General features: G+C 37.9%; 3 protein-coding genes across 5 annotated transcripts; all 3 read left to right on the plus strand.

Annotated features, from left to right (window-relative positions):
• Nucleotides 1-1,262: 1,262 nt before the first annotated feature.
• On the plus strand, nucleotides 1,263-4,220 carry LOC143414112 (uncharacterized). Of its 3 annotated transcripts, none has more exons than XR_013094659.1 (5): nucleotides 1,263-1,887; nucleotides 2,698-2,831; nucleotides 3,250-3,424; nucleotides 3,569-3,734; nucleotides 3,887-4,220. XR_013094659.1 is itself a non-coding variant. In XM_076877780.1 (5 exons), exons 2-4 carry the CDS (start codon nucleotides 2,790-2,792, stop codon nucleotides 3,732-3,734), a joined length of 396 nt encoding a protein of 131 aa, XP_076733895.1. In that variant the 5' UTR covers nucleotides 1,270-1,887; nucleotides 2,743-2,789; the 3' UTR covers nucleotides 3,887-4,219. The 3 variants fall into 3 exon arrangements, 2 of the variants coding, with proteins under 2 accessions (XP_076733895.1, XP_076733894.1); XM_076877780.1 differs by having other exon boundaries at nucleotides 1,270-1,887; nucleotides 2,743-2,844; nucleotides 3,887-4,219; XM_076877779.1 differs by having other exon boundaries at nucleotides 1,271-1,887; nucleotides 2,698-2,844; nucleotides 3,887-4,219.
• Nucleotides 4,221-8,354: 4,134 nt separating this feature from the next.
• mgst3b (microsomal glutathione S-transferase 3b) lies at nucleotides 8,355-11,453 on the plus strand. The gene is made up of 4 exons (XM_004566576.4): nucleotides 8,355-8,582; nucleotides 8,664-8,786; nucleotides 10,583-10,655; nucleotides 11,122-11,453. The coding sequence occupies exons 1-4, from the start codon at nucleotides 8,457-8,459 to the stop codon at nucleotides 11,220-11,222; spliced, it is 423 nt and encodes a 140-aa protein (XP_004566633.2). The 5' UTR covers nucleotides 8,355-8,456; the 3' UTR covers nucleotides 11,223-11,453.
• A 1,565-nt stretch (nucleotides 11,454-13,018) lies between these two features.
• Nucleotides 13,019-19,448, plus strand: tmem50a (transmembrane protein 50A). The gene is made up of 7 exons (XM_004566579.5): nucleotides 13,019-13,169; nucleotides 14,587-14,692; nucleotides 14,790-14,902; nucleotides 17,992-18,059; nucleotides 18,246-18,338; nucleotides 18,938-18,998; nucleotides 19,079-19,448. The coding sequence occupies exons 2-7, from the start codon at nucleotides 14,591-14,593 to the stop codon at nucleotides 19,122-19,124; spliced, it is 483 nt and encodes a 160-aa protein (XP_004566636.1). The 5' UTR covers nucleotides 13,019-13,169; nucleotides 14,587-14,590; the 3' UTR covers nucleotides 19,125-19,448.
• The last annotated feature ends 128 nt before the right edge of the window (nucleotides 19,449-19,576 follow it).

A 19,576-nucleotide genomic window follows, 5' to 3' on the forward strand; every position in this document is an offset into this window, starting at 1 on the left:
TTCAGTGTATTATGTGCAGGATAGAGTTTACAAATGAATTCGGCAACGATTATGATTTCATTATATTGCATTTAAACAAAAGCTTGCTGCAGCAAATAGCAGAGCATGATGCGGTAGGTGAAGGGAGGGGGGCAGTTTGGAGTTTCTAGAAAATTCACATAGACCTGAAAGATTACATTATATCTGCAGCATTATCATTGATAAAGGGATAAAAGATGCATCACAGCATCAGCAGGTTATTGCTGTATTACAAGTCTGAGTGGTGAGTAAACATAGACTAGACATCAGTGTGATTCTCCATATCATTTCATTGATACTCAACATAAACAGCCAGTAAATGGCCAGATGGATTACATAATACTTCAAATTTAACTGCATTTATTATACGGGAAGAAAACGGAATCCGTGAAGTGCAGAGGAATTATTTTGATATTACAAATTTACGACTTGTTCTAACCCAGTTCTTACTTAGCATCATCCATTTTGTTGGACTAAAAAAGAGTTGCAATGATTTGCATTAACCTATCCTTTCAAATAATGTTATATATTGCTATAGGTCTTTTGGTATTGGTTTACTTTGATAGCTGCTTGTTTCAGTCGAGGTTTCTTTTAGGATAAGGGATGGGAAATCCTTTAAACATGTTGGGGGGCCAAGCTTCAGCTGCTATAACTCAATCAAATGTGTCTTTGTTCTTGTTGAGTATTTGTTGAGTTGAGTAACTGATACTTTCCCATGTTTCTGATGTCTCCCTATCAGCGTCATTATCTTCCCTCCTCACTATTGCCCGTGTTTTATTTTGCTAATCTCTCTTCTGTTATTCATTTAGCTTTGCCTCTTTGTAACGTCTACCCCACCCACATTGGCTTGTCCTCCTATTGTTCGTTGTTTTGGTTTGTTTCTTTTTTTTTTCGCTTTTTTTTGGGGGGGGCATTGGCCATCAAGTCTTTTCCCCTTTCTATCAGTCTAAAGAACTCAAATATCTGGGTAAAAAGGTGCAATTTCAGTATTATATTAGTTTTTCTACATTGTAAAGGAATGTTCACTGTTAACCTTTGCTGTATTTCTCACAGTAAAATACCACAAAATGCCCAGTAACTTACCTGAAAACATTTCTACAGTTAATTACTGTAATTTGCTTTGCATTATGGGTATATTAAGGTTATTTACATTTACTTACTGTATTTTTTAAAATTGCGGTAGTAGTTATACCTACCGTTAACACATTAGCAGTAGTGCTACTGTATTATGTGATTTGAATGGTTCATCATACTGTTTGTGCATTTTTACTCTTTCAGTGGTTGGTTGCAATAGTGCATTACATTTTAACTCTTTCACTGCCAACCATTTCCAGATTTTCCTCCAACCTATGCCATTTGTCAGTATGATACCAGTGAAAGTATTATGGTTTTGACTTTTTAGGGGACTTGCCTGTGTGTAAGGTTCAAGAATTCTGATCATCTAATCTGCTGCATGCAGTTGTATGCACATGCACAGCTGCTGCAAATGTGTGCTTGCCACTGCGTTGCCAAAGGCGAACTTCAGTCAGTGGAGAATATTGTAATAATTTGGCGGAGGCTTCTCAGTCGAGCAGTAACTGAATTGCTCATTTACTGAACGTGCAACATGTACAGAACTCTTCTGGGAACTAGTCAACCCAACTTAGTGAAACACACACTGAATGCATGCTGGCCCCGCCCACCCACCTACCTCTACCAACCACCACTCCATATCCTGACTGACATGACCTGTGATCCAGTGATTGACAGGAGAGGAAAGACAGTCCAACTTTGTTAACTCTTCATTACGATATGCTCGAGAGGACAAAAGATTTTGCACCTCGTTATTGTTGGGCCTCTGTGTGGAAACTGCAAACGGGACGTCATAAGGTAATGCAAAGGACTCTCCTACCTAACATACTCGTTTATTAATTCTTAAGAGCATATATATTTTTTGTGTGTGGGGGGAGGGGGCTTAAAATCGGTGTTAGCTTGGTCGGAATAGCACATTAGCTGAATTATTCTGGAAAAAATAGGTTGTGTGTGTTTTTTTTCTTTTCTTATTTAAATATATATTTAGATATATATTTTCCACGGGGAGGGGCGAAGAACACAGGCGCAACGACAGTCTTTGTCTTTTTCCCGCCGAGTGTGGTGCATTGTTCTCCTGCGCTTCTGTTCTATGACTATTGAGAAGCTGGCCATGCTAACAGTGGGACATTTAGCTTCAGCTAAAGCAGCAGGTAAAAATACACATTTAATGAGAATAAAGAAAGACAACTTTTTTTTGGAAATTTAGAGACTGCTAAAACAATCTTATCCAGTTTTGAGCTTGCTCATGTAGGTTAGCCTGCTTTATTTAATTTTGTGTGAGCTGCAGTACACAACATTAAAAAGTTAATATAACATTAGGTTGGTGGCGTGAGGAACTCCAACCTAAGTTTAATATTTATTTATTTTTTTAAGTGGGAAGGGGAGCATGTTTTTTTCCCTTTAATACAACGTCTTCCAGGGTCTTTTTCATAGGAAAACCATGTAACGTCTGTGTTAGGTTGGTCAAAAGAGCAATTAGTTGAATTATTCTGGAAAAGATGGGTTGTGTGTTTTTTTTCTTTTATTTACTTATGTAAATATATTTTTCAAGGGTTAAATAAATGCAACATTAAATTAACAATTGTCTCTCTGTCTTTTCCCGCCCAGTGTGGTGCATTGCTGTTCTCCTGCCCTTGCTGGCTGCGCTGACAGTGTGATGTAGCCTCAGTGTTTGTGTTTTAAAGGCTTTTTCCACCAAGATGTCTGTTGAGAGAGAGATGACCTTACCCATCACACCAAGGGTAATAGCGCTTGGTAAGTAAATACTTTCAATCCTCTTGTAATATTTTTGTAAAAAATCTATGTAATTATTGTGGTATTTGTACCCACAACAACTTACTTAACAGGGGTTTGTCTGTTTTATATTGTATAAAAATAGAATACACACAGTTTGCTGCTGTTTCTCTTATTTATTATACACAATGACCAACAGGAAAAAACAGCCTAACATTTCAGCACAGGCCAAAATGCCAAAACATTAGGCAGTTTTTTCCTGTAATTGATCATAATTTTCATTACATAATAAATAATAAGAGAAATAGCAGCAAACTGTGTGGATTCTATTTTTGTACAGTGTGAGGCCTGCTATCCACCATTCTTGTGGAAACCTTATTTGTAACGGTGAGCACATTGTCTTATTGGACTCTTGTCTGTTTTTAGGGAATAATTTCATGTCTGCAAGCCGCTGGATGATCAGTTTGGAGGGCAAGGTATTTTATGAGCCTGAGCAGATGCATGACTTTGCCAGCACCCTTGCTGTCTTCTTTGCGTCATACTACGTTTTCAACCTTGAGTATCAGGAGTCAGCGTCCATCACACAGGAGATGATACAGAGGTAAATACTTTACACCATTAAAGCTTACACCATTTAAGAATGAAATATATGTGATAGCTTGACTACAGTTGCAGAAACATATAGGTGATTGCTGTAATGTATGTTTTAATTTTGAAATTAAAGCAGCCTTTTTTCCGTTAAAAGGTTCTTTGTGAGGATCAATCCAGACATGGGAACAAAATGCCCTGCAAAACTTGGTACAAGCTGCAAGACAGATCGTGTCGTAAAGAGGAAGGTTACAAGCATCAGCTCTCGGATCACCACCTTCCTCCAGCGGCTCTCTGAGTTTGAATGGAGGACTTCCAACTAGGTAAGAATACAGAGATGATAATATCTTTTACATAGCTGATAATTATATACATACTATACACTCATCCATACAACAGTATGAATGATCTCAGACAGATGTGAACAAGTGAATAACCTGAGCAAACATGAATATTGATGATGTGTCTTTGACAGGTGGTGATAAAGACTACGCTGAACCCGACCATCCTGGTAACGGAAATCTAAATCCCATGTCACATTCTATTTCCTGGGACCCACTGATAATTATTACATTTTGTAAATGATTTTTGTTTTACAATTGTAATAGTTTATTTAATGTTCATGCTGGTGGGTTTGACCTGTTTTTAGTGGAATGAAAAACTGTTTTCCTTAAAAAAATCAGACACAGAAAGGTGAAGGACTGTGTAGTTTTCATGTACGCTTCTATTTATTTTGGTTATTGACATTGTTTTTATTCAGTTGAAAAATGTTTTTCTTGTTAAAAAAAATATCAACAATAAATGTTGGTTTAATTCACTATTCTGAGACTACTTTATTGAATTATATTGTTTTTGTAAATGTTCTTATATTGAATATGAATGTTAACATTATTTTTATTTGCTGTAAAACACAATTACAGTCTAAACAAATTATACTGTACACAATTACAGTGTTATACCATAAACCACATTTGCAGTACAGTGATACTATAAAACTTAATCACGGTAAGTCTTTCTAACTGTAAACCACGTTTACAGTAAAGCTGTTATACTGTAATATATGTTTACAGTAAAGTGGTTGAACTGTAAAACATCACAACAGTAAAGATACTGTAGATCAGTAATTACAGTAACTTACTGGCAATAGTGTTGCCAGTAAGTTGCTGTAAAAATACAATAAAATGTCTAACAGTGTTGCAGAAACTCAAAGAAACCAGTCAGCACACATCTTCAAACTTAAGAGTAAATCAAATAAAACAAAATTTCAAAAAAGGCCTTGAAACTAATTATCCAAACTTTGTCCTACATAAAAGAGAAATTTTATTTTAAATAAAAAATGACAAATTTCACTATTTCCACATTTAATAGTATAAACCCAATAAGTTTTATGGTTTTTAGTGGAATAATAATTGTTTGTTTTTGTTGGCTTCTTAAATTGTATTTTAATGGTTTATTTTTGGCTTTTTGTACTTTGCCGTTGCTTGTCAGGCCATGACTGAGGTCTTTCTCAGCAGGAAGGCTGTTAAAGTGACAAAAGACAATTAAAAATCTGCTTACATTCTCTAAGGCCATCCAGTGTAATTGAATTTAAGATATTATCAGTCAGCTGAATGGGAGTTATCATTGCGTCTTCAACCAGAATGGGTCTTCAACACCTTCTAGACTCTAGAAGGTGTTGAAGACCCATTCTGAAATCTTAATGAATGATTCTTTCATATATTCTCCTTCCGTGAACGGCTTCCCATGCTTGACTATTTGCTAAATGGCCATAAAACTTGCATAGTTGAATTTGCAGACTTCATCCACTTCTTCAACTGATTTTTCCTCAGATCAGCCTTCCGCTTCAGTTCTTCAGCTTTATTTCTCTCCCTCCGGGTATTGTTCTGCAAAGGCTGTGTTTTTATTTTGGAAATGTCTTGCGACATTTGACATTTTATTGTTAGCCAATCTCTCTACACAAATTAGGCATACTGGTGGGCCACTCTGATCAGAAGTAAATGCAAATGCTCAGGATTTTCTACGAGTCTGTGGCCAGTGCAATCCTCTACACTATTGCATGCTGGGGGAGCAGGCTGAGGGTCGCTGATGCTGACAGACTCAATAAATTGATCTGTAAGGCCAGTAATGTTGTGGGGATGGAGCTGGACTCCCTTAAGGTGGTGTCGGAGAGGCAGATGTTGTCCAAAAATAAAGACAATGTTGGATAATACCTCCCACCCACTCCATGACATGCTGGTCAGTCACAGGAGCACGTTCAGTGAGAGACTTGAGTATCAAAAAGCACCACTGAACGCCACAGGAAATCATTCCTGCCTGTGGCCATTTCCCTGTACAACTCATCCACTTAAGACACTGTATACTGCAATAGCTACACCCTTTTTGCACACGCTCTTCTTCTTATTCAGCTATTTATCAATAAGTGACTTATATCTATATAAGTCATGTATATATTGTATATATTGTGTCTATTTCTTACTTAGTGTATTGTCTTTCTTTGTTACTGTTTATACTGGAGCACTGTAACCAAAATAATTTCCCCTAGGGATTGATGATTCTGAAATGAATCTGCCCGAGCATCATTAAATGTTTCATTTTCTTCAGATATTTTTCTTTCCTGACATTTCTCCATACTTGGCCTCCCTGGGGTTGAAAGTCTTGATATGCTTATTTTGAGCAACAAAAAAATAAATAGTCAAAGGAGCTTCAGAACTGAAGAAGCATCTCGGATGAGAGGTGAAACATCTTCAAGCAACTTAAAGAAGTCCACACGCTTTTCTTTGCAAGCTCCTTTGACTACGATGACCTGGATGAATGAGAACCTTCACAGACAAAAAAATAAATAAATAAAAAAATTAGAACTACAATTTAAAAAAACGTTTTAAAAAAAAGAACTGACACAAATAAAATACACTTCAAATAAATTCTGATAATTTATTTTCCCAAGGAGCTGCATGTGACCCCTGTTCTAGAGGTCAGGAGGTTGTTATCACTGGCAGGAATCATTTACCGTATGCTTGACACCTCTACTGTCTGTTTCCTATGCAAATAATTTCACAACCTTACAGCTTCATTAACGACCCAGTCAACCTCCCTGCTCTCTCATAAAAGCCCAAGTGAAATGTGATGTTTATTTATGTTATAAATACAGGATTTTCCTCTATCATGAGATGGAGGACTAGAAGATGAGTCTGGTAACAATTGTAGGTTAAAACGATGCCTTTCATATGCTGCCTTTTTTGGAATACATAAGGATGAAAGTTTACCCAAAATGCACTTTTTAAAGTTCTCTCCATTGTATTATCAGAAAACAGCTCAAACACCCAGAGTACCAAGATTTGTTCCTGTTCCTCTGTGTCACAGACATTTAACTGGTGGAGGTTTTCTATTCAAACTGTGATATATTCCCTGATGTTGATGCTGAGTGTTGGAATCATTGCTTGGACTGTGATGCAGAGTAAAATGAATTTGGTAAATTGACTGGTACTTATACTATGCCTTTCTACTCAACTTGAGCACTCAAAGCGTTTTTTATTCCAATATGTTATGATCCCTGAGTGGTGGACACAGTTTTATTTATGGTTCCTTTCTGAGGAGGACTCATGTTTGTGTTTTTTACAGAACTGTGAACCGAACCTTAACAATACTTTTGTTTAATTATTCCTCCCTGAGGGAATCTCTACAGTCTGTCATTTATGTCTTATATTTTATGTTATCTTTTTGTTTGGATTTTCTGTGTGTCTACGTTCAAATTAGTATTTAGAGTTCTATTCATGGGGTTATTGTTTACAAGTCTTGTTTATTTTGTGATGCTTTCTGTCTTTATGGTTCATTTTCTAGCGTTGCGGTTTTGGTATACACACATTACTTTTAGTTACCATCCCTACATCAGTCTCTGCTCTGTTTGTCTTTCACTTTGCTTCTGTGTGATTCTGTCTTCCCCTGTGTTTTGTTGTGTCTTAATTCCTGTTTTATTTCAGTAGCTGTTGGTCTCCTGTAACTTGTCTGGTTTTACTTCCTCGGCTTGTTGTCTTCATTGTTTTCAGCTATCTTTAATTACACTCCTAGTTCTATTTCAGTCATTACTTCTTGTATGTGTATATCACCTGAGCATTTCTGCACCCTTTGTTGTGTTATCCATTTAATTGTGTGTCTTGGGTTTCCTGAGCTTGAGCTCCATGTGATTTCTGAATATGTGTATTCCTTGGCATTGCTACTTGTGTAATTTTGGATTTGTCCTTATCAGCATGAAATACGTGCCTCTCTTGACTGCTCTCTTTTGCGTCCTGCTCTTGTCTTCTCAAAATTGCCAGCTGACTATGGTATAAAAGGAAATTAAATGTAGGCTATTTTTCAGCTTTGAACACTTAATTTGGATATTTCCCATGCTTATTAAATTACTCAAATACTAAAAAGTAATTTAAACTGTTGTCCCATCCCGATGTACTTTGATACATACTATTAATATGTGTGGTATGAAGATCACCTTTTGTACAGCATCATTAAACGCATTAAATTTATAAAAGGTGAGACAGCATTTATTTAATTGTTATAGCTATGAAAGTGTTATGCTTTGCAATTTATTTATTAATTTATTTTTGGTTCAAAATCGGAGCAGTTGTATTTGCATAGATGTGGTATAGAAACTTTTTTCTCCTGTAAAAAAAAATGACCCCATAAGTCTCAAATTTTTTACATACTAACAAAAACTTTTTCAGACTAAACTTTGAGAACCTTTAATAAAATCTGAAATTTTATATCGCTATACCTACAAACTATCTATCTATCTTGTAAGCCTGCAGGCTTATAATTTGTATTTGATTAGGGCTTAAAAGGGAGAAACTAACGACTGTACCGTCATTGGGAGAAAGTGAAGTCGTGAATGCATTTCAAATGCAAATAAAGGAAGTCTCGGGCGATCTCGCGAAATTTTATGTAACGTCTACTTAGCAGTACTGTTTACTTTGTCGCTTCCTCCTCTTTCCTGCGTTATAAAAGCGGAGCGTGCGCACACCTCGCTGTTCACCTGATTTGATCGCAGGCTGAAAATGGACCCGCTCACCGTGCTGCCATCCAACTTCGGATATGTTATCCTCACGTACCTGTACAGCTGGATCATGCTGGGGTATTTGGCAGTTAAGGTTGGGGGAGCCAGAAAGAAGTACAACGTGAAAGTAAGTGAAAAACGAACACTGCACGCTCTGAAGTGATTTTTATTTGCATCTCGGGCTTATTTCACGCTGTTTATTCTGCAGTATCCCACCATGTACAGCGACAAGGAGCAAGTCTTTAACTGCATCCAGAGGGCGCATCAGAACACCCTGGAAGTGTACCCTCAGTGGCTGGTTTTCCAGACCATCGCAGCTCTTGTTTACCCGGTAAATTTGATCATATACACTTAAATCAGTCTTCACTACTAAGTTTTTTGTTTTATGCATTTATTGTGTTAGTGCAGTGGGTCAGGGGCCGAGCAGGAACACGCCCGCGTGAACTTTGGCATGATTTTTCCAGATAACAGTCTAGTTCAAACGTTAGTGTCAGAGTGAATAAGCAGATTTTCCTCGATCACAGGGGTGTGTCCACGACTTTTTTTTCTCTGTGGTGGATTGGGGGTGCACAGTAAAACAGAAGTTATGGTCATAAATAAACAGAGTTTATAAAATATAAATCTAATAATGTTAATTAGGTTAAAAATCTGGGATATCTCACTACAGATCACATAAGAACGGTTTACGATATATAGATAGCATGCAAATATCCTGTTAGGCAGGTTTGATGTATGTGCAGAGAGCGGGAAGATCCTTAGAGGAAAGTAAGTTTACAGAAAGTTTAAGTGGTCGATAATGAGATGTCAGTGAGGAAGTGAAATGTTTGTAGCTGCTGAAGTGAGCACAATTAAAGATGTCAGAAGAATTGTATTTGCAGGCTCAGTGCTTTTGAAAAACAGATTATTGTAGCAGATTACTAAATATAAAAAATTCAGTGCACATATCAGACTCATCTGTGGAGTGGAGACTCTGGTGGAGCACTCTCTGTCTCTTTTTTTTCTTTTTAGAAAAAAATCTGTGCATATGCTTGGTTTGTTACTTTATTTGATAACTGTTTGTTAGTAATGATCCAGGCCAAAGACCAGCGGTTACTCAAAGACCTCACTGAACCTGTTAGAGCCCCTGATACCTGTGAGAGTGCATGACAAAGAAAGAGAGACAAGAAGGCATTTAGACACTTATGACAGTAGGGGGAGTGTTTGAATAGAGGTAAATGATCTCAAATAAATAAATAGACGTGATCTTTATGTATGTTCATGGACACAAATCACCATATATTTATATGATGGTTTTCCAGACGAAGCGGTGAAATGTTGAAATACCTCATGAAAGGGCTTCAGCACATGTAGCGATTGTTATTTTAACCAAAATTGCAATCTTTTTCTGACCTTGACCTGGTAGTTTTTAATGCCTTAACAAACCCAATGAAGGCATTTTTAATTAATAATATAAAAAAGGGCAGCACAGTGGCATGGTGGTTAGCACTGTTGCCTTATAGCAAGAAGGTCTTTTTGTGTGGAGTTTGCGTGGTCTCCCCGTGTTTCCCCGGGGCCTCCGACTTCCTCCCACAGTCCAAAGACATGTACTTAGTGGGGTACGGTAAATAGGTGATTCTAAATTGCCCATGTGAATGTGAGTGCATATGGTTGTCTGTCCCTCTGTGATAGACTGGCACGGTGTACCCTGTCTCTCACCCTGTGACCCTGATAAGGATAAACAGAAGAGAAAGGATGGGATATAAAAATAAAATGATATGAATGCAATGTGTGAATCTGTGGTGTGTAGGACCCAAACTGGATAATTATCGATTCGTTAATGTGTACTTGTGTTTAATATTCCAGGTAGAAGTAATTGTACTTTATATTCTGCTGGATGGTCATATCTTTAATAATTCATTATATTTTTAGGATATTGCTTTATAATGTGCTGAAAGTAGCACAACAGGAATATTTAAATAAAATAAAAGTAGTTTAAATCTATATTTAAGTTGAATTCATGAGTAATGTAATGATTCTGTGTGTACTTTATATCAGCGGCTTTGGTGAGGGGCAGCTGTGCCCTCATCTGGAAACTCTCCTGACTTCCTCCATTCTTTCTAACTCTTATTTGTGTGCGCTTCTAACCAGCTGTCAGCATCTGTCTTGGGGGTTATTTGGGTGACCAGCAGGTTTTCCTATGCCTGGGGCTACTACACAGGAGGTAAGACTGAAATTAAGTGAATGGAGTCATGATACGTAAAATTTATACACTCACGTTAATATTTTATTAATAAATACAGAGTTATGTTAGTATTAACCCCTAATCAATACCACAATCAGTAATGTCTACATTGGGTTGGTGTCTACAATTATGCCATGTCATAATATGCATGATATGGCAGTTAGACAGATGTTCAGAGCTGAAGTCCAGGTGCTGCAAGAGTTACAGCCCTGTGATAGTCTGAGCAGTTTTATTGCTCAGTATCTACGTTGTTTAATCATTTACATTTGATAACATATGGGTGAAAAGTTACTAAGCTAAGAAGTCAATGATCTGCATTATTAATGGAAGCAAAACATTTAAATGATCATGTGTTCAGAACTTCAGAGAAGACAGAAAAGTTTAGCCTCGTTTTCTTCGTATAATCCTGATTTGATCAATGTTTACTTTGTCCTTTTTATTGCAGATCCTGCCAAGAGGATGAACGGTGCTTACGGCTACATTGGCTATTTCGGAGTCATCATTCTCTCCATATCTGTTGCCCTGCAGCTGCTCGGCTTCCTCTAAGATGACTGTCATCTTGTGTTTGCCCATCTTACTGAAGAATCTGCTCGTGTATAGTGAACAATATTGCATCTTAACAAAACTATGCTATAAACTGTCTATATACGACTTAAAACCTTTTTTATGAACCACTAACCTGATATTCTGATATTTCTGTGACTATATACTCCATGTAATCAAAATTCTACAATAGTCATCAATAAAGTAAATGCTGTCTGATGGTGCAGCCTTAAATGGATTCTGCGTGCACTCAGGTAGTACAGATTATGGTCACTGAGAGTGTCAGAGGCAGCAGGGCTAAAGAGCGTGTCATGTGACTCACACATGAGGTATCAGGCGCAAATCCCCCATCTGTTCGAGCCCATAGTCAGTGGCTTCTAGATGATCTACATCCTGAGAAACAAGTCCACCAAGGTCAGCCCAAGATAATAAAGTCCTTTTTTTATAACTACTGTACAATAGAATTACCACAGAAAATGTTTTTTTTTAATTGACAGGGAATAAGTCCAGGTGATGAGCTGGTGGGGTGTTTTCTTTCATTTTGCACACTAAAAGCTAAATAAAACTTCTTCTTTTTTTTTTGTCTATGTTAAAATGTTACAGCCCATATAGTTGTACAGAGGGGTTCCTTTGATGTATAAAAACTGAGATGTATTATTGGAAGTTAAGACATCTCATCTCTTTGCCATAGTTTAACAAAATGTAAGATACTTTGTTCAACAGACAGGAGCAGAGAAACCAAAATGTTATATTCTCATATGACGACGTGAGGTTTCAGGAGGTTAATTTGGGAATGAAAGAAGACAAAGGATGAAAGAAATAAGATGTACTTCATTTATCCCAAAAACTGAGAAACTAGTGTGTTACAGTCACCAAAACACGAAATAATTGTCTCTCAATAACACAAATTTAACCAGCTCAGAAAGATTATGCCCCCGCCCGCCCCCACACACACACACAACAATAACAAAATAAGGAGCTCAGTTAAATAAAGATAAAAGAAGTGAAGAGTTCAATAAACCCAAATCAAAATATCATACAACAAGGAGATTAATGAGTAAAATATATAAGGTCATGCTATATATGATTCCAATGGTTTATATGAATAAGATGTACTTTATTCCAATAATAAATAAAGTACATCTATATATGATTCCAGTGTTTTATTGGAATCATATATAGCATCGCTGTGATTTTAAAAAGGATAGTCAGAGGAATAAAGAGTGGGAGAGCTGTGTGACACAAGGAAAAAAGTAGGATTAACTGTTTTATTGGAATCCGGTAAAATAAGCCTAACGGGATATTGTTGTCTTTATTTGTTTTGTATGAACTCTGAATCTGAATTCTTTTGCAATTAATTGTTTAAATCATATAAAGAAATGTGGACAGAAATGTAAAGTATTTTATTGTATTAGAATAAAGTGCCACAATTCTACTTATATGTCACATATATATATATATATATTGATTATTATCATATCATATCATTCCCTTATATTATAAATAGCATATAAGTGTGCCAAATGTGCGGCCCAGTAACAGGTCCTGGTCCTCCAGAGGATCCTGTTCAGCCCGCTCAATAGCTGTGCAAAGAGTGATGAACAGTGTTAAAATGCGCAGGTACTGTAGAGATGTGATGCCAACCTTATTTCAGAAACACTAGTGTCATTAATGAGTCATTAAATGGGAAACTGTGAATCCTTTTTATATTAATTGCACTTATTTAGAAACCTACTATGCAATAATTTTACTGGTCAGGAGTAACTGGAATTAGAAAGGAGAGATGTTTACAAATTCACACTTTATCCGTTGCTCCTGAAGGCAACAACATCAACAGCGTCTTTGATCGAAAAGGGTGTGGGTTGACTGCGCATGTGCATGACGAACCTCTGTCGGAAGCAAAGTCGGGTTTGTCCAAAGGTTTTACACACCAAAAAGCGAGAATAAAAGGTAGGAATTCCTTTGAAAATGGCACGAGGAACGGGTAACACTGTCGGGATGTGTGTTTCTATCCGTTCCCACCGCTGTCGTTTGGCTCGTGGTATTTTTTCAGCAACTTCGTAGCGAGAAGAAACCTTCAAGGAAATGTTTGCTAGTACCAAAGCGATGAACAAAAGAAAGCGACAGCGCAGGGTTTTAATCAAACACACGAGCATTGTTTGAGTTTCTAAAACTTATACCTGCTATTATCATCCCTTTAGGGGCTTAATGGATATTGCATGTGGCGATTAAACGGGATAAATGTGGAGTTACAGTATTGTTGGTGTTTGTGCGCGAGCACGAGCCTACTGTACGGCGCCTGCGCACTGATGGATTTTTGTGTCAGATTTCAGTCCACTTTTCTGACTTCGCTTATTGATTATTGGAAATAAGCATAATGAACAGCTGTTTTTCATGTTGCCCGCACTTACATTAGTGGAGTCAGGAATACACCTGGCTGGCTGTGGAAAGTGTGATGTCATCATTTATTTAAACTTTAATAAATCAGCTGTTCCTCCTGTACACAATGGGGTGGAAATTTTGCTGAGACACTTTTCCTTACTGCATTCAGTGACCTATTTTTACTGTTTTAAGAGTCACATAACGAGTCATCTGTGTCATTGTTGTTATGCATTCTCCAGACGGTGGCCTCCAGGGACGCTGTAATAATCTAGTAGCTGTGGCAACAGCCAGAGCGTTGATGTTCAGTTATTGAACCTAAAGTAGACGGCTTAGCATCATTATTTGAGTAGGTAGGTTTCCACGAGTCCTGAGGTTCAGGACAAATCCAGAGTACTTGTGTCCTCCACACCTCCATCAAAAGTCAATGGGAGCTGAAATCTACTCCTGGACAAGCTACTGTTCTGTCCGGTGTTATTTGTGTATTATTTTCAGTTGTATAATTTTTTTTGTTTTTGTTTTTTACCAATTTCATTATTTTGCTATTTGTATTTTATTTCATTATACTGAACATTTTAAAAAAAAAATTATATTACTGTTTCGCCCCTTTTCCCCTCTTGACCTCCTTAATTCAATACATTTATTTGATATTTAACAAACAGTTTTAGCCTGTTGGGTTTTATAGTTTTTCTTTTCTGAACTTTTAAATTTTTTATAGTCAGTGTATATATTCTATGAAAATATGTATTTATGATTGAATTGAATTATTTTATTTCGATTTTTTTCTTATTCACCTTCTCATTGTATTATCTTCAGCTTTTTAAGGTTTGACTTGATTTGATTTTAACAGATTTTTATGTGTAATATTTATATTTTACATTTTACATTAATAAAAAGATATGTTATTTGTTTTTTTCAGACTGTTTAAACTGAGCTGCCTTTCTCTTAATTCAAATCCTGATTTACACCTACATTTACTTTTTTCCAGAGTCATGTCGGGATTTCTGGACGGGATCCGGTGCGGAGACTGTGAGTGTAATGTGGACTGGGGAGAGCGAAGAAACACAATTGCCTCTATAGCTGCTGGAGTCCTGGTATTTCCACTGATTTCTTCAAAACAATAAAGACATATATATAAATCTGTATAGAAGATTTTACATATTTACATAACCGGGGATGTTGTTTTTGCAGTTTTTCACCGGCTGGTGGATCATCATTGATGCTGCAGTGAAATACCCGGCACAGGATGAATTTCATCATGCATATCACACCTGTGGAGTCATCGCTACCGTGGCCTTTCTCATGTAAGACAGACTGCAGCTGTTTGGTGTTTCTGAAGCTTTAAAGCTCAACTTGCAGGTTTTCCAAATCACATGCGTAATATCACAGAGGAAGTAGAGCTGATGTCACATGACCTTAAAAAAAAACCAACAACAGCGATTTAGTCACGTAATAACTGGGAGTCGGGGGTTGTTGCCCCTTTCTGTTTTCAAGAGTGATTGATGACCCTGTCTAAGGTGACAGTGATACCAGTTTTGATCTTTTTATTCAGAGACATTTGTTAACATGTGAGTTAAATTCATACGTGTCACTCATGTGAAAAGTGTCAATAGCTAAATGAATGTGAAGAGAGACAACTTTAGCTTCATAGTGTGGATTTAGAGATCTCTCCAAAACAGGAAGTCTGGAACTGGTTCTTTTTTATCTTTATGGTTTCACAAAAATTTAAAAAGGGGATGCCCAGAATTTACATTTTTTGAATGCAGCATATTTTATTTCAGCAATTTAACATGAGCAAAGCAAAATCCAAGTAAGATAATAATAATTCAATGAACAAACTGTACTCTGAGATCATGCTGATTTCTACTGCTGGTTTTGAGATGAGGGAGATAGAGGGAAACATCCGCATCCTGACCACTTACACCAGTCTGTGCCGATATAATCCAGTAGGAATGCAGAAAAAAGTTCTCCAATTCCTCTGTGATTATACCCCGGCACAGCAAAAAATAAGAAGGGGAAACAGACGCAAATTCTAATTCTAAATCGTAAGTCCACAGTGTTTCTGCTTTTTTACACAGTGCCTGTTTGGTGCTCTCACTCTAACACACACAGAGCAAAGGGTGCACCGTGGTCATAACAATGCTCCTGGAATCTGGGTGAAAAAGTCAAGCATGAGGGTCATTACATTACTGAAACTACATTTTCTTACTCCTGTATTGATTACATTTATTCTTGATTATATTCTGATTAGAATTAAGCATGATTTAGTTCTCTGTATCACTGCAACCATAAAAAGGCTGGATGTTAAGTCCTCTTATTCCACTTTTGGATGAAGATAAGCCCAGGGATCTCAGTCTCTTCGACACCCCCTCCTTGAGATCGCTGGCTGCCTGTCATGGTGGTTAAGACGGGGGAGTCCACTTCATCAGCAGTGAACAGATGTTGCAAGGCCGATGAGCTGGTCCCCAGTTCTGTGGTCCAGCAGGGCCCTGAGTTGGTTCAAGGACTGTGGCCGGTCACCATCACTCATCTTGTGCTCTGCTCTTCCATCTACTCAATTTTCCTGATCTTGTATGTCCTCATCGACCTGGATGTTTTTGTAGCAACTTCCCTCATAGTAATCGTACTTGCACTCCCAGCTGGATGTTTGAATGGTGGCAGGTTTGGTCCAGCAAAAATAAAACCGCCATTAGGCAGATGTGTAGAGGTGATTTGGTGCCCATCAGGGTAGTAAACTCCATCAATATCCCTGCAGATTCCAGATACAGCAGATCTCCGCACTATATTGGCCCAGCTCAAAAAAAGTTGGCTACTGGGACTGTTGGACTAAACTGGCAATCCATATGCAAGAAGATCCCCCACGCACTGTGGTGTTGGAGTTTATCTTTGTGGCACAATGTGCACTGTAAGGCTGAAGTGACACTTCAGTGATACTTTGCACTATGAGCTTCTGTTCCACACTGCATGCACCTGCTGCCCCCTCTGAACGGTCCTTTTCGGACTGTGCTTGTTGTGTTTTCGGCCATGGTTCCTTAATGTCCCAGGAGTTTCTTCCATAACCTGTTATAAGCTCCTCGGACGTGCTGTTTTCCCTCCTCCTCATGTCCGAGGTCATCACTAATGGATTAATGACAAAACTTCTCTCCTGCCCCCCTGGAGCTTTACTGTGTGTAACCTGTGTAACTACACATGCCGCTGGTAGTGCCGTGTTTGCATCCTGTTCCTAAATATTACTTTTTCTGTAACTCAAGGTTGTACTCTCATCAAAATAATCACTCTTGCTTATTTCTTTATGACTGCTAGTCTTAACACTGCTTTCAGGCTAAATTCTCTTCAGCACAGCCACATTTGTATGTATTTATAAACCATTTCCATCCTTTTCTCTGGCATATGGTGGTAGCTGTGCTGTATTCTCTTGTATATACGCTTCTGGAGTCACCCCTTGCCTGGAGGTCTAATCTTCCCTATTCTTCGATTCCGTGAAAGAGTTTCTTTGTTACATCATCCAATTTATTTCATGCTTTTTCCAGCATCCTGTCTCTCTTTGTTATAAACCTTACAAAAGAAGACTGAACTTCATGTTGAAACACAGCTCTGTACTCTTTTTCTCTCTGACCTTGGATTGTCGTCACAATAATTCCTTACTCTCTTTTCAGCTTCTCTGTTTTTGCTAACTCGCTTTCACAAAACACACAAAAGGACATATGTTTCAAGTTTAAGCAAATATAAATGCTTCAAGTATTGAGTAATTTTGTCCCAAAATAAGGTTTAACGCCTTTTTTCCCTGCAAGATGTATTTCCACCACTCCTCTGTGCAGTTTCATAACTTTATATACTCCATAACATACATGTCCATGTTACTGATGCATTAAGTCAAGGAAGAGTTTAAAAAGGACTCTTACCCACGAGCACCTGAACAGGTTTAATCAGTTTGGGGTGTTTTTAGAGTCCTGTGAGTCCTCCTTGTGAAACGTGTCCTCAGAAAGATTTCAAACGTTTAGTGGGTTTATGTTGATTCTTTTTCAACACTTTGTTAATCATAGTGAAATCTCTCTGCACACAGTGCTGTAACCTTCAGTCCGATGCATACAGTTTTGTAAAAAGCCAGACTTTGACCCTAATCAAGTCAGAAAGCAGCCTCATCTTAAGGCTTTAAGACGGGACTTGACAGTACCCATGTGTGACACTCTGAGAACCATGGAGGATTTTAGCGCTGGTGGATGAAGGAATTTTTGGTTTGCATGTAATAAACACATTTATACAACACTTACAGAGTTAACTGGCCTGGATAGGGTTTATAAATAACTTTTCTGCTCCAACAGTTATTAGTTAATGTTACTTTTTTCGGGTTGTAACATCTGAAGATTCTGCATTCTGCTTTTTTCCATTTTAGGATAAATGCTGTTTCAAATGGCCAAGTGAGAGGAGACAGCTACAGCGAAGGCTGCATGGGACAGACAGGTGTGTGTCTGCTGTGATGACGACAGGTTGTCTATTTTCATTTAGCGATTATTTATTTAATGTCTCAGATATGCTTTCTACTGTTCTTGTGGCGTGTATCTGCGCATGCAGTAAAACCCAACGTGGTAAACGAAGCTCGACACCACGTCACTCAGTGTTCCGCCCTTTCTTATCTTTTACTTGCAGGTGCTCGAGTGTGGCTCTTTATCGGCTTCATGCTGGCTTTTGGCTCCCTCATCGCCTCCATGTGGATTCTCTTTGGAGGATTTGTAGTGCCCCGTGAGTCCACTTTATCTGCTTAGCACTTTTCTACTTGGCCCAAGTGTTCAGCTGTGTTTTCAACTGTAGAAACTTTGGACTGGGAACTTTGGCACCTCGGTTATAATATGAATGAATATAATGGAAATAATTTGTATTTCCAGTTGGAGCCATATTTCCACGTAGTGACGTGCAGAGGCAAAGCTATAAACAAAAGTGTCCCCGTCTAAAAAGATCTAATTGTATTTATAAACAGCATAACTGTGGTCATATTACACAGTTATACAGTCCGCGTACCTGGACTCATCGATGTTTAGTTGTCTGTACGCAGCCGTTTCATAACCCAGCTATGAAGTGTGTATTTAAAAAGAGAAAGGCATGCGTTCTTTAATGTGATAATTTGAATAACTTGTCGCTTGGTAAGAGATGGTCTGAGTGAATCAACGTCGTCTGCGGTGCAACCTGTGTTAGGATAGGCAGATAACGTTCACGCGTCACTGTTTGCTGGGTGAAAATGAGGCTGTTTAGAGGGATGTTTGCTGCAGTAAGGAACTCTTGGATCAAAGCTGTGACGGCGTGATGCTGTAACTGACGCCGTAAACCTGTTGCGTCTTTTGCAGAGAAGCCCACTGTGTACCCTGGAATTGCTGTTTTCTTCCAAAATGCGTTCATTTTCTTCGGGTGAGTTGTTGAGTCCTCTTTCTCTCGTCCGTTTCAGGACAATGAAAACATTTCACTCATCTTATCGTTTTCCTCTTCAGGGGTTTGGTGTTCAAGTTTGGTCGTACAGAGGATCTCTGGCAGTAATGAACTCTGCGTGTCTCTTCATGTCCACAGTTATACACTCTGCTTTCTATACTGTATGAGACTGTATGCTTCAGTGGGTATTCACTTTATATATAAACTATTTCCTTTTTTTTTTTAGCCTTCAGATTAACATGTTTAATTTATCTGGTTTGCTGTATAAAAGCTAAATCATAATTAAGCACAAATCTTCATAGATTTCTTTAAAGTTTGAATATTTTCAAATGTGGCATGTCTATTTGCAATCGGACTCTGTAGCCATGTTGTTAAAATGGTTTACTTATGCATAAACAAAATTGTGTATTTTGGGAGCTTCAAGACACTAAACTGTCTCCATCTCCTTTGTTTTATGGCATCCCCTAATTTAGCCTGCCTGCCAAGCGCACATTCCATAAGTGGTTATGGTACAAAATATTAACTGACGGATTTTTCGTAGATGTGTACACATACATGTT

The sequence above is a fragment of the Maylandia zebra genome, linkage group LG19 (assembly GCF_041146795.1).
Source record: "Maylandia zebra isolate NMK-2024a linkage group LG19, Mzebra_GT3a, whole genome shotgun sequence".
Taxonomy (NCBI): domain Eukaryota; kingdom Metazoa; phylum Chordata; class Actinopteri; order Cichliformes; family Cichlidae; genus Maylandia; species Maylandia zebra.